Here is a 14,043-nt window from a genome sequence, read left to right as displayed (position 1 = left end):
AACCGGCAGCCAAGCAGCAGCCACCACCAGACCAAAAAGATGTTCCCTTGCTCTTTTTCCAAACATTCCCTGAGGGGACTTTTTTTTTGGGCCAAATCCACCCCTCTGCTGACTATCCTTTTATTTTTTTTCTCCCCCTCCCTCGCTCTCCCCTCTTCCTTCCAGCCTTTCTTTCCAGAAGCGACTGTTGGAGGCCAGAATATATTTGTTTAGCCACTGCTGCTCAGACTTCCCATCAGCCAGGAACAAATGCTTTGCCTTGGGAGCAAAAAGACAGAGAGGAAAGAAGGGAAAAGGAGGAAGGGAGCCTACAGTGTTGCGGGGCAGCGGGGTTGAGAGCTCTTGTTATGGAGTGGATCTGACAGACGCTCCAAGATGACACAGGGCTTGGACAGCCCATGTCTGCATCTCTCTACTATACATCTGCGCCTATTTGTCTGCGCTCCCTCTCATTTGTGTATCTTGAAACAGCATAGCCGCGGGTCTGGAAGCGCGGTTTTGCCTTCAGCTCGACAGTGATGGAGGATTTCTTCTATCAGACAGTGCAAACAATGTATCAGCACAGTAAAACTGAAGGGAACTCGAGATAAGGGAAGTATGGTGTATTCTAATAAGACTCACTTGAGAAAAATCATATTATACAGTGGAATATGATAATTCATACACCCTTTGCTGGAGCAGTGAACTGGTGCGGGTGGTGTACTCTCAAATGTCAGCATAAATTTGCAAAATAAACGCAACCGGCATTCAGCAGGGAGTAGGAACAGGGACAATAAGGGTCTCTGCTGTCTGTATGTGTGTGTGTTTTTGCGTGTGTGGGCACGACAGCTCCTCTCAGAGGGTCCGTGACTTTGTGCTCGCTCCCGTTTCAGCTTGCAGCAGCCACATCGCCAACAAGTGTTTGAACTAATCTATGCTTAGACGTATCCGCAGCGAAGGCTTTGAGGGAAACGTTTCATCACAGCATGTTTTATCAAAGCCTGCTAAAGATGACCCAATCAATCTAATCTGCCTTTACTTAAGAATAAGCGCCTGAGCATCTGTCCAATAAGGCACAAACAAGCAAGACAAAGCAGCATAATGCCTTTTGAAGACTGATGCCATCGCGAACCGCATCCTGTTGGAGCGATAAAAGAGTTTTCATGAGTGTCACGCATGAGGGTGAGTCTGAGTCCAAGTACATGCGTGCACGTGCACTCACTCACAGTGTGTCCCATATCATATCTGAGTAATGCTTCTTATTTTACTACCTACTAAGCCCGCAACCTTTTACTTCCAATCCATCGGCTTTGGCTCATGTTGGCACAAGTCCAAGTGTCTCATGGTCTATATGTTAATCTATTTCACTACCCATCTGTCTGCATGCCTCCATCTGTCTGTCCCTCTTGTCGTTTGCTGGCCTTTTCTGTCTCTGTAGCCCCTTTGCCTCGCTTTTCTCTATCTGCCCTTGTCTCCCTGTCCCACCTGTCCATCTATCATCAGTGTATCTCACAACAGGACAGCTATAACAGCAAAAACATGCCAAAAAGGAGAAGTTGCTGCCAATTTCCTTTCATAATGCCCGACTCACAGGCTTCAACAGCTGTAAATGCCTTCATCTGCATAAGTGTTGTATGACCAGGTTGCATCCCAGTGTGGCCGCTGTCGGGACGTCCGCATCGCAATCCGAACGAGCCAAAAACCAACGAGACGCATATGCAACAATGGTCGAAGCTTGACATGAAATCTGAGTGGAGACCCGCGGTTGAAAAGATATTGGGTCACACTTGTATGCTGTTATCTTTGGCAGTACATTGGGAACTTATTGGAGTAACTACCCCTTAACAACTGCAGCCCAAAATAGACCGTGGACTTTCACGGTCGGCCCGTTTTGAAGAGGTGTCAAACATGCTGTGCCGGGAGCGATAGCTGTTATGTGTGCATGTGTTTGTGTGTGTGTGTTACAAGGGGGGGGTGTGGTGTATCATTCTAGACATTTTGTGTCAGGGACAGTTGGGACAGTGGCAGGGAATGGAGCAAAAGGCCAGCCAATGGGCAGCTTGTGATCCAAAGACTGCATGCTGGTTACAGAACGGAACGCACATTTAGAAACAGAATGATAAGCACTCGTACACGCACACTTAAACTGCTTACACAAGTTCTAAACAGTTTCCATTGTCCACTAAATCACCAAATAACACTTTTTGTGTAGTGATGGCAATATTTCAACTCTCCTGCATAACCAAGTCAAATCTAGTTTACTTATTTGCTACTGTGTCACATGGAGCTGCAGCCTGAAAAAAGGTCTCAGTACAAGACTAAACTGTAGGTGTTTGTCTTTCTGTCAAAGCTGCAAATCATTTCAACAGACTTAACTAATGAACGCAGGTTCAAACTCCGAGGCAGCAAATCGTTTGACGGGGACATTTAAAAGAACAGCCTCAGTGTGACAGCTGCACCCAGCTGTTCCATGTGCTGCTCAGGACAGCCTTCATAATCTGCTACCTGATTTTTCTTTGAACTCACACACTGGTTTGTTAAGTGGATGTATATGCAAAGAGAGGAAGGGGAGAATGTCAAAAAAAAAAAAAAAAAAAGGGAAACAGAACACACTCACAGGCTTTAAATCTGGCCAGTTATTAACACATTCTCTAATCTTCAACTTTTGATTGGATGCTTCTCTGTTCTGTGTGGAGGCCAATCAGGGGGGCGCAGGAAGTACAGCTGCAGCCCCAGCCTTCTGATCCTTGCCGAGCAGCAAACTTTCCTCTGTCAGATTAAGTAGGATTAGCTGGGTCCTGCCGTATGATGAACTGAGAACTTCATATGGTGACTAGAAACTTTCCAAAGATGGAAAAGAAAAAAACCTTGGTCAGGGAAATGTACTACTCACTTTGAAACCTCTCGTATTCACTGCTTAATTAGAAGCCTTTCCATATCCTCAGCATAACACAATAGCTACCGGCCTGTCAAGTGTGTGAAAACATCACCCACTTCATGCAATGTACAGTATTTGCGTGGAGGCAAACACGTGCTGTGGTGTGCAGGAGCATGTGCACATGCAGGCACACAAATACAAGCTCTATCCCACATTGGAAGTCACAGCTTCTTGCTCAGAGCCAGTTCCCTCATCAGGGTCCTCAGTGGGCGCTAAGTTCCATTGTGTTTTAAAATGACACACATGCACACACGAGCACGTGCATACGCTCTCATTGGTATTTTTATCCATCCCCAGAGCCACTCGGCGGCTGCAAGCCATATCACTCTCAGACGACAGAGGAGCCACAGTCACACCAGCTAGTACTTAAGGCCCCCCTTCTTCTGTGTGTGTGTCGGGGTGGTCCACAGAGGTAGAATGTGTGGTGATATAAAGAGACTGAAAAGGTGGCGGTGGTAGGGAGGAGGTCAAACGTGGAAAGAATTTAGTCCGTTATCAACTGTTGCCACTAAGGACGCACACACACACACACACAGATACACAAGACACACAACAGAGACCCTGGAAATGTGGCTACATGACAGGGCCACGGGCACACACATGCACTGCCTTCTCAGACAGGGTTTTTCCTCCTGAGGCGAGGCTAAAGCATCCAATCTCAGCCTTTCTTGTCTATCTCTGGCACTGATAAAGGCTTATAATGAACTGGGGACTGGAACTCAGCCCCAAGACCGATGGCTTTATGGCCCCGGCCAGATCATCACCCTCTGTGGACTTCGTTTGTCATCGGGTGAGAACAGAAAGACAGAGTCAGATGGAAAGAGAGGGACAGGAGGGGGAGAGAGAGAGAGGGTGAGGTGGGGCAAAGATTAAAGTTTTACACTCCAATCTTTAAGATTTTGCAATACAGCTGTCATGTCAAGAATTTACTACAGATGTGTTTTGTTAGATGTGTGCCGCGTTTACCGACTCTGGTCTGAAATAAATGCTCAAAGTTTTGATAAGGCGGCCTACCGTCGCGGCCACAATCCAAACAAGGGGACAAAGGTCCTCCTGGGCTTATCGTGCTTCACGTTATCTACCTTTTGTACTTCAGAGCAACGTAAAAGCATGTTTGTAAACTGGTAACAGTTGTACATTTTGTTTGGCTCGCATTCAAGAATGCGATAGGGCGCTGTGTTATTAGTCCAGCTCACTTCTGACCCCTTGGGGAGTTTAAAATGAAGCATGACATTCTATAGCCTCATAGTGCATAGAAGTGGGAAAAAAATGTTGATGAGGGCGATTAATTTTAATAATTGCTGCGCTTACCTCAAAAAGATTGGATGCTTCGTTCCCATACTGAGTGGAAATGATCTCTGATTGGTCACTGTACCATTTCAGACCACCCAGGAAGCTGTCTGCATCTAAGTCACTGACATCCAGCTCTGAGAGGTCAAGTTCAGGGAGGTCTGGGCAGAGGGGCTGGTCTTCACCAACCAAGGCAGCGCACTGGGGGGGAGAAAGAAAACAACAAGGATGGTCAGACAGAAATCACGTCTCTTTCATATGCAAATCAGACAGTGAAGTATTCGAGCCAAGCTGGAAAACAATGGGGGCCTGGAAATCTGGACAGGAATCAAAAGTCTTCATAAACCTGCAGCTCAGTCTGGAACAAAGGAAATTCACACATTTGTGTAACATACAAACATTCACTTGAGCCGAAGCTTCTCGTCTCAATGAACACTCTCATGTGACACACTTACCTATAATTAATACATTACTTTTCTGACTCTATTGATGATTAACAGACCAGCTGTGTGACTGGCTGCAGGTCAGGTTCATTTTTGTGCAACAACATGCAAACCTGCAACCTGTTTCCACTTAGATTGTGTTCCACCTCCAGTACACTGTGTGCACTGGGACTGGTGCTGGCCTCCCTGCTGCTAAATGCTGCCTGTTGACATTTTGTTATTCACCAGCCACTTTTATGTAATCTAGCCAATGTGTACTGTATGTAGCAGATGTCCCTGCTTCCTCCACACACAAATCATCAGCTCTGTTCTCCCTGCAACATTGTTAATTGACTGGTACTGAAAAGGTGCCTGGACGGATTAGGAAAAGGAGCCTACAGCTGTTTTTTGCAGATATTTTACTATTATGTGCAAACCCTTTTCTTGATGTTGCAAGGTACTTGACATTAGGGATAATATATTCATTTTCAGTATGCAACCCCACAGGCAAAGAACCAACAGATGAAATGAGCAAAGTCAGGCAGACTGTGTGCTCTATGCAAGGTGGTCAAACTTAGAGCTCTGTAGTCAGTGGTCATTAAAAGGCAAAAACACCCCAGACTCGAGGCGTGTTTACTGTCTGTGACTGTGCAAATGCAAATCCAAGCCTGAGAAGACGGCTTTATGGCTGCTGTCTAATAGGCTACACACTCCTAATTTAGTTGACAACACGTCAGCCGATGTATGAACGCCACAGGGTGGCCTTAAGAAAGATATAAGATAGATATCCCGGGGCGAAGCTAGGAGGTATTTGGCCAGCAGACTGAGGAGGGGTGAGAGTCGGGTTCGGCTCAGAGCAAATCTGAGAGACGGATGCTGTGCCAAGTAGGAAAAACCGCCCAGACACCGGTGTCACAGTTCATCTGTCCTCGGAATCGCACCAAACACGAATACGCGATGACTTAAACTGTGATGAGACAAATCCGTTCTGTTGCAGCAACGAAGGGGACAGACTCACTGCGTCTTAGGCTTCCCCCTGAGATGATCCAGTCAGACAAGGCACGGCACGAAAGAATGGTAACACAGCTGTCAGAATATTCACAGGCTGGACGTCCTATGCTCAATTATCTTATGGACTTCTTGGTGAACTAATGAAATAGCGCCGCCAGACAGACAATCAGAGTGCACCACAGCGCTCCACTGATTTACGCACGCATCGCACATAAAAGCACCTGCTAGGAAGATTATTAGGGGAAGGACTGCGCTCCTGAATGACAGTTGTGTTGTTTAAATAGCACGGTTTTAAACATGCATACGTTTTCACAGAATCGATCAGAGTGGGAGCTTCTAGAAAACGCGTGCATTTGTTGGATTGAGTGTGGAAACGCAGTCCAAACGGTAAAGTCCTACCTGGAATAAAGTGCAAAAGAGGGCGTCGGAATGGAGAACAAGCCCGAAATCGGTCGGGAAAGCACAGAACCTTACTTTTATTACACGAAATGTAACACAGCTCACATTGTCACAAATGTAGCAGGCAGACTGCAGTCATATCACACTGAGAAAAGCTCTCTGAGGCTGGCAACACTGAGCTCACGAATGCAGACAAATACCTCAGTACAAGCAGGTAGACCTGAGCGTCCATAACAAGCTGGATGGACGCGGTGAATCAGGAGGAAAAAGGACCAATAAGTATCCTTTTGATGTGCGTATTATCTGCATGCACTTGAGCCAGGTAATGTTAAACACGACTGGAGCGAATGGGAGATAATGAATGGTTGAGGAGACTTAAAAACGGCTCCGAAAGTAAAATGAATTGCGCACAAGCATGAAATCACCGGCTCTCGGCTGGGTGTTTGCTCTCCAGCCGGGGCAGCGCTCCTCCGGCTGGGATGTTGGCACACAGAACCGGTAATGTTATGATGCTCCTGCGCAACGCCAGATAGCGGTGCCTCAGTGTGGACAACCTTTGCTCTTGGAAAATAACATGCGCTATCCCCCCACGACACAGCACTTCCTAAAACAAAACAAAAAAAGGAGGGAAAAAAAATGCATCAATGGGTTTCATGCGTCAGCGAAAATACCTGACTTTGAGACATTTCAGTCATTTCGGCATGAAAAGCTTCTCGGCACCGGGGAGCGCGTACAGTCCGCGGTTGGAAAGATATCCGGCAGCTTGCAAGCACTCGCTCCGACTGAACAGAGATCCTACGAAGGAAAGCAATGGTCCTGAGCCCCGTGCACGCATTACAGCAACTACATCTTAAACTGAGGTGGAAAAGGGAGACTCCGCATATTCCCTCCTGCTCGTCATATATCCCCGTGTTTGTACATCCCCTCGCATCCTCAACTGTGTCCAGACGCGCGCTAGTACACCGGCAGAAGAGGAGGAGGAGGAGGAGGTGGACTTATGTGGAAATCTCGTGTTGTCCATCGTTCCAAAGGGGTTGCAAAAACAGAAGAAGATCCAGAGGGCTAGAAACAGGAAAGATTTTGGTTTTTAGACGCGCTCACCTCTAATTCTCTCCACACCGAGTCCTGGTTACACCTGTCCCACGCCATCCAGCCAACTGAATGACGGTCCGAAAAATTCACCAAAAAAAAAGGAAAAAAAAAAAGAAAAAGAAAGAAATCAAGTAAAAAGAAATCCACACACGCTTCCCACTCGCTCTCACACAGGCAACTGCTGCCCCTCGCCGAGAATGAACCGAGGGCACCTGTCTTACAACTGCTTTCCATCACATGACAAAGCTATTAAAAGTAGGCAGGGGAGTGACTCCGTGTCCACACTACTCGCCAGTGACGCGCAGTGAACAGGCGGGGTCTGGCTGCGCACATAGTAAAAGCCTCTCCGTGCACTGCAAAAAATGTCCATCTCAAAACCACATCGCGATCTAATGCACATATGCATCAAGTTTACTGAAAGATAAACACAGTTTTGCTCGAATCAAATTAAAATATTCGACAGGAAGAAGTCTATAAAGGATCTAGATTTGACTTTAACGCACATGATTCCAGCTTTGTTCCACAACTCCTACTTTAAATTACTGCAAATTTGCATATTTTAACCGTTAAAACTAGAAAAAATTGCCACCCTTCGTCCGTGTATTCGGCACAAGTTGGCTTTCTTGACACCCCAAACACTGACAGTTCAGACTCTGCAGCTCTTCCAGTGCAAGAAATGCACAAAAACAGCTGTGCACTGCATTGTTTTACACACAAATAATGTAGAAAACATGAGTGAAATCAGTACATGAGTGAAGTCATTTTTTCCCCTCTGCACTCATTAAATTTTTCATTTATTTTTTAGGGCTAAGTGTCTATTCCTGCTTTACCTCCAATCATGACTGTTACCTGAAATGCCTCCCTGGCATATTGAATATCAAAGAAAGTAATTCAGCCTTCTGGAAAGTATTTCTTTGTGCATTCAAAGGCAATAAAACGAGTGACAGGTGGCAGTATCAACCGTGTATATAGTGTCAACAGGACATGTATAGACAACACAACCTCAGTGAAATAAAAACAAAAGCTTTGTGGACATTTCAAACAGGCTGTTTTTTTCTGTTGGGGACACTGACAGGCAACAGGAGTAATTCTCTTTCACTGCTTTCTCAGTGCTGTTTTCTCCCTTTGATTAACATTCTGTATGCTTTGCTATTTAATGATTTTTTGCAATTAGAAAACTACACTGTTGCATGATATTTCCCAGGTATTTATTTTCAGGAAAGAACTGAGTTAACTTCTGCCAGTATATTTCTGTAATAAGAAACTCACTCCATGGAATATGCTAACCCCAATCCATTTTTTAGTCTTGTAAGCCTATTAAGTCCACCTGAGCATGCAAGGAGCAATTGTCTCCCCAAATTAGTGAACCACATACAGTAAGTCTCATTAAACACAAAATTGCACAGAAACCCATAAAAAAAAAGGAGTTCTGGGCCTGGAAATGTAAATTGTACAAATTATGTGCAAGCAAGCCAGTGTGTGCGCAGTGGGATATTATGCGAGTGTGTGTGTTATGTTTATGGGCTATCTGAGGGCATTTGTACCACTAAATCTATACATCTGCCTCTCCACGTGTGCCCAGAGATGCCACCCAGTAGCCAAACCCCGATCGGAGCAGGTGGCGTGTGCAGTGACCTCACAGAGCCCAGATGGACCGGCACCGCATAGACGGCAATATAGGGGTAACATGGAAGTGGCATGGAGCTCCGAGGTAGGTGGCTGCGGCAGAGATAAAACACCCAACAACGGGGGAAAAGTCGAGCGACCTTAACAACAAACGTACAGGTACAGGCACCACTGGTCAGATGGACTTCACAACTTCACTAATGAATACAAACCTGCCAAAAGAAGAGGGGTAAAATAACTTGGCAGGGGGATATACACACTGGTAAAGGATATTTCTGTCTCCTGAAGCAGCATGTGAGTCACAGTCGAAGCTTATCTGATTGTACTCTTCATGCCAATTAAGACAACAGAAGCTAAATATAGATATGTTATGATTTCCTTTCTTGAATGGCCTTTGATTCTTTTTTTTCTTCTGCAAAACATTGCTTTTTGCTGGAGGCTGGATATTTATGTATGCAAGAGATAGAGATTTGTAGATATAGGAATCATTTCAAAAGAAAAAAGAAGAGGGGGGTTCTACAGCTGTACTGAAGTACAGGTAATCTTTGAAATGCTTCAGCTTTTTGTTGCGCAGTGCTGATAATGAATGTGGTAAGTATGGGGGAGACTGTCACGGACTGGTGCAGAATGAGAAACAGGGACCGTTTAGTAGCCCACATTGGAAGGAGATAGCCACTGCGAGGACAAACATCACGGCGTGCTCGATCACTCGGCTCCCAGGAATGGCCTTGGGTCCTGCTTTCACACCGCCCTTGCATTTAGCCGCTCTTATAGATATCACCTCTCGAGGGGATTGAATCTATAGGACGGAGAGTAAAAAGTTGTTCGCACGCATTTGATGCGTGGCATGTTGTCATGTGATGGACCCAAGTTCTCCTGCTCCATCTGAGGCTGCAGAATGTGAAGGGTAAACTTGAAAATAGACCTCAAAAGGAGCCATTTTGATCAAAAGTTGGTTTGCCAAAACAAAGCAACGTGACAACTCTTACACGCCAAAGCCAAAACGGGGCTAATCCACAGATAATTATCTGTTTGAATATTCAACGTGGCCCGACTCATCGCACGGAGCCTCCCATTTGCATTTCTGATCTAAGATTATAATCTATTAAACACCTGAATTTCTATTGATCCTGCAGTGAAAATTACACTTTCCACAAAAAAAACTATTTTGACAGTCCATCCATTCTTGAGTGGCTGTGCCTTGTTTTTGCTTTTTCCATAAATTGTGTCACCGGCCCCTCTGAGAGTGTGCTGCTGCACAGTGTGGGGGGATGATTCATATCACTTTGTTGCATGTCATTGCTCCCAACAGAATCCATCCTAGCATCTGGCCATTTTAATACATGGTGGCTGGATTCATACGAATTAATTGAGGGCAGAGGTAAAACAGAGTGCTACATCTATTCATGTATCGCTCAGGACTATAATAAGACAGCTTATGCTTCCTTCTCTGAGTTGTCATTTTGATGTGCCTTCAGATCTTTGGTGCACGGGTCACTTTTCCACTTGGTAAGTCATATTGTTTTCTCCTTATTAAGGGGACGGCGGAGGAAGCAATTTTGCAACAGTCAAATGCCCTGCAATAACATAGACTGTAATGGCATACAGAGCTGTCTGCAGGAAATGTAAATGGGAACACAGTGCACACATGAGCTTCTAGTGTGGTGTCAAATGATCTCTCGGCAGTGTGTTAAGAGCACCCGTAAATAAAAATATGACATAATAAATCTGGTTTAGGTGTTTGAATATGTAGCAAACTTTTTAATTATGTTTTTTTATCTCTATATGTTTAGATGGCACATTTTCCCAGCCTCCGTTCACTCCCATCACGTGCAAGATAAACAGTGTGACGCCACAAATTATGCCAGCGCTCGCCCTTTGACATACAGTAAGCCAGTGCATTCTCCCCCTGTGAAGATTTTTACATCGCCTCTCTTTGTAGTGCCCTTCAGAGAACCCGTTGCCTTGCCGCCCTGCGTGCAAGCGTGTAATCCTTTCCATCAATGAACTCCACTGTGTCATTTAGCCACTCTCAGGATGGCGGCTACTTTCCCCGCAGAGAGTCCAGCCCACATTATTAAGGCAAATGGCATGAAGGGGCTAGGGCCAGTTAGCCATGGCTGAGCCTTGGAATTGAAAATAGCATCAGTCCCACGCAGGGACTGGTAAACACAAAAAAGGAGCCTGGGGCGCAACACAGGACCACCCTCCCCTTTCCGTACTCCAGCTCTGTTTTGCTAGAGCTGTGGAGAAAGGAAAAAAAGCGGCAGCCGTGCCCCCCTCCCAGTTGAATAATATCACAGTCACATGGCGAAGCGAGTCGTAGTCCCCCGTAGGAGCTGTGTGTTGCAGGGCTGTTATTGGGCTTGTTTGGAAATCACCAGCGAGTCCTGCAAGATGCATGTGGAAAGCGGCGGCAGGAAGAGGGTGAACTGTGAGCGCAGGCCTGGTGTGTAATGCATCTTGCTGGAGAAACTCTGCTAAACTAGCGCTCTGGGCAGGGACTTGTGAGGCACTTTGTGTTTTGCTTGGGTATAGCACTCACAAGGAATATTAAAATTTATGGACCATGAGGGTTTGGGTTGCAAACACACACACATAAACAAGGCCTGCGCACTCCCTGTGCTTAAAATGCTACAAAGCCAAACTTTGAAATTGCTGTAAAATTCCAACAGATGCCACATGCCCGGCAATGTAACTAGAGGAAATGAGATGCACTTGTGCGGAGGGGATGCAGTTAAATCTGTTTCTACTGAAAGGGCACATGGAAATAGTGCTTGTTGTCATGCTGAATATCTAGTAAGGCACTTTGTGAGGTTTAATATCAGGTTTAAACTTAGTGAGTCAAAAGCCATGGCATGGAAAAGAACTGATCTCTGCAGCAGAGTCCAAATTACCATTTTTCATCCTGTTGGATTATGTTTGAACTGTTTACTGAATGTTAACATATCTAAAAAAAAAAAAATCGTGCTTTCATGAATTTTGTTTAAAAAAAATCCCAACAGAAGGAATCAAACTGAACTGTAGAATGTAAAAATAAATAAATTAATAAGATCTCATGACTTGCTGCAGGCAAATGTAGGTGCATTTTTCTGCAAACTGCAAAAACCTCCTGTGAGTCACGAAGAGGGCCCAAAGCACAACAGATGTTGCTTGATTTCTAAAATAATAGAGAGGCAGGGCTGAATACCTTGACAGCGCAGTCCTTATGTACTCTTAGCACTGGAAGAGTGCCAGGGAAGAATTAGGTCAGATAAAGTGCATTGTGCCTTGTGGAACTCCACGTTAAAACAGCATCAGGGGAGAGGGGAGGGGTGGAGGTGGAGGATGCTTGGTGACACACAGGTAGAAATTTCCGGAGCAGCACAACCAGTTTTTTTTTTTCTTTTAGTCGTGTATCATGGAAACGTGAGCAGAAACGTTACACCCCTGAGTCCAGACTGCAGCCTAATTATTTTCAGCAATGAAAAGAGAAGGAAAAAGGGGAATGAGAGAGAGGAAAAAATGCATGTGAATTGCAATTCTTTCATACAGCCTGCATACAGGGTGTATAACCACAAGCCTGAAAAAATCCTTACAGCACAATAAAACTGATTGTATCATCACATTTTTTCCCCTTACAGGGTGCATTTCTACTACTCTTCACATCACCTCCTAAAAGGAGCATGTACTGCTGGAGTACACAGTGATGAGGAAAAAAAAAAAAAGAGCGGAGCAGGGATGAGAGGAAAGAGAAGGCACAGTCAATACCCATTTTTGCCAAGGCATCCTAGTGAAAAAGAGCAAAGAGACAAAAGCAGCAGATGGATGGAGATGGAGCTAATGCTGAAAGAGAGTGTGACAGGGAGTAACAAAAGCAAGAGGGAGCTGCTGTGAGTGATAGAAAGAGTTGGACAAAGACGGGGCATGAATTAGAGGCAGATATGGAAGGAGGGGAAGGAAGATGGAGGCTAAGTACAGGAAGGAGTGATTGGGGACACGAAGTGTTGACTTTAACAAAGGGTCAGAATGATGGGCGGCTAGCAGCCACCTCGTCATGCTCCGGAGCTGCTCCGTCTCTCATCTGGAGATAAACCGCCTCAGTGTCCACTCCGCTGGGGATGACCCCCCGCTTGACTCCCAGTGCCAGTCCGACCACATCCACTATCTCAGTGTTAATCTAATGGTTACCACCTTCCCTTCCCCCGCATATTCTGGTCACGCTCTGAGATCTTCCTGCTTACGATGGGTATCTGCCTCGTATGTATTCATTTACAGGAAGGTCTAGATTTTCACACACAGTCTCTTCCACTGCCAGCATGACCTCATTGCCCCCTCATGACTATCACATTTTGGAAACAAAATTGAGTTGCAAATGCTTCCCTCTCTCTCTCTCGCTCTCGTTAGCAACAACAACTGTGGGAGATAATGAGATACGGATTTGAAGATGACAGAAAGTAATTGGTTTTGATGTGTGCAAAATCATGATTTTAACTGGACATGATATTCAAATGACTTGGCAGCCATCCGTCAACACGAAAGCGTGCGTAAGCATATTGTAGATAGTGCTGAGCAATAATGCTGGCTTTTCCTTGCGAGTAGGCAACCTCAGTGTTTTTGGCAACTAAAGCTTTTTTTTCCCCCCCAGTCAAACGTTGTTACGAATCAAGCCATTTCCACTGTCTGGAAATAAACAGATTTCCATCACTTATTTTCATGATATCTGATCATCAGTGGTTGAAATCAAGAGCAAGATTAACTGTCAGGCAGTCATTCAATCAGTCAGCTCCTTGTCTGGGCTCCCCCTGTCCCCTGCAGCCTTCTCCAAGTTCCTTTTATAATCCCTTGTTGTGTGTTTTGTGGTGCTCTGTGTCCACCGGGACTGTCATCACTGCCACAATAAACAGGATTAATCAGCGCTGGCATTGGGCACTTTGGTCCAGATGACGCGTGTAATTAAGGAGTAATTGGCATGTCATCTGTACATGAGAAAATATGACATGCGCGAGCCAGATGTACTCGATGTGCCGCCCTGCAACAAGCGGCGCTGCGTGTCCTCAAAGGCTTTTTGAAGAGATAACTTCCTTTGCACCGCTGACACTCCGGCTTCCTTAACGTCTTGACTCGCCAGGCAAACTCTCTCGCATTGTAATTCACCCGCTTATTCGTTTATTTACATGCTAACACACTTATACACTAATTCACTAACTTATTCATTTATTTACATTCTAACCCACTTACTGGCACTCGCATTCAGCAACTTATTCATTTAGCCACATCCGGGATGACACAGTTACTTTCTTGAGT

General features: G+C 45.3%; 1 protein-coding gene across 7 annotated transcripts in view; it reads right to left on the bottom strand.

Moving 5' to 3' along the window:
• Positions 1-14,043, bottom strand: part of ppargc1a (peroxisome proliferator-activated receptor gamma, coactivator 1 alpha) — a 280,299-nt gene that overhangs the window by 29,673 nt on the left and 236,583 nt on the right. For 2 of the 7 annotated variants that reach the window (XM_022196199.2, XM_022196201.2), the window contains exons 1-2: positions 7,141-7,404; positions 4,229-4,408 (exon numbers count right to left, since the gene is read on the bottom strand). In XM_022196199.2, the coding sequence (XP_022051891.2) occupies positions 4,229-4,408; positions 7,141-7,365 (405 nt within the window). In that variant the 5' untranslated portion in view covers positions 7,366-7,404. Of the gene's footprint in view, positions 1-4,228; positions 4,409-6,710; positions 7,117-7,140; positions 7,405-14,043 lie in introns of those variants that run through there. The other 5 variants (XM_022196203.2, XM_022196204.2, XM_051943989.1 and 2 more) reach the window with 3 other exon arrangements.

This window comes from Acanthochromis polyacanthus, chromosome 23 (assembly GCF_021347895.1).
Source record: "Acanthochromis polyacanthus isolate Apoly-LR-REF ecotype Palm Island chromosome 23, KAUST_Apoly_ChrSc, whole genome shotgun sequence".
NCBI classification, from domain to species: domain Eukaryota; kingdom Metazoa; phylum Chordata; class Actinopteri; family Pomacentridae; genus Acanthochromis; species Acanthochromis polyacanthus.
The sequence above is the reverse complement of the archived record's forward strand: the minus strand, read 5'-3'. Positions and strand labels throughout refer to the sequence as shown.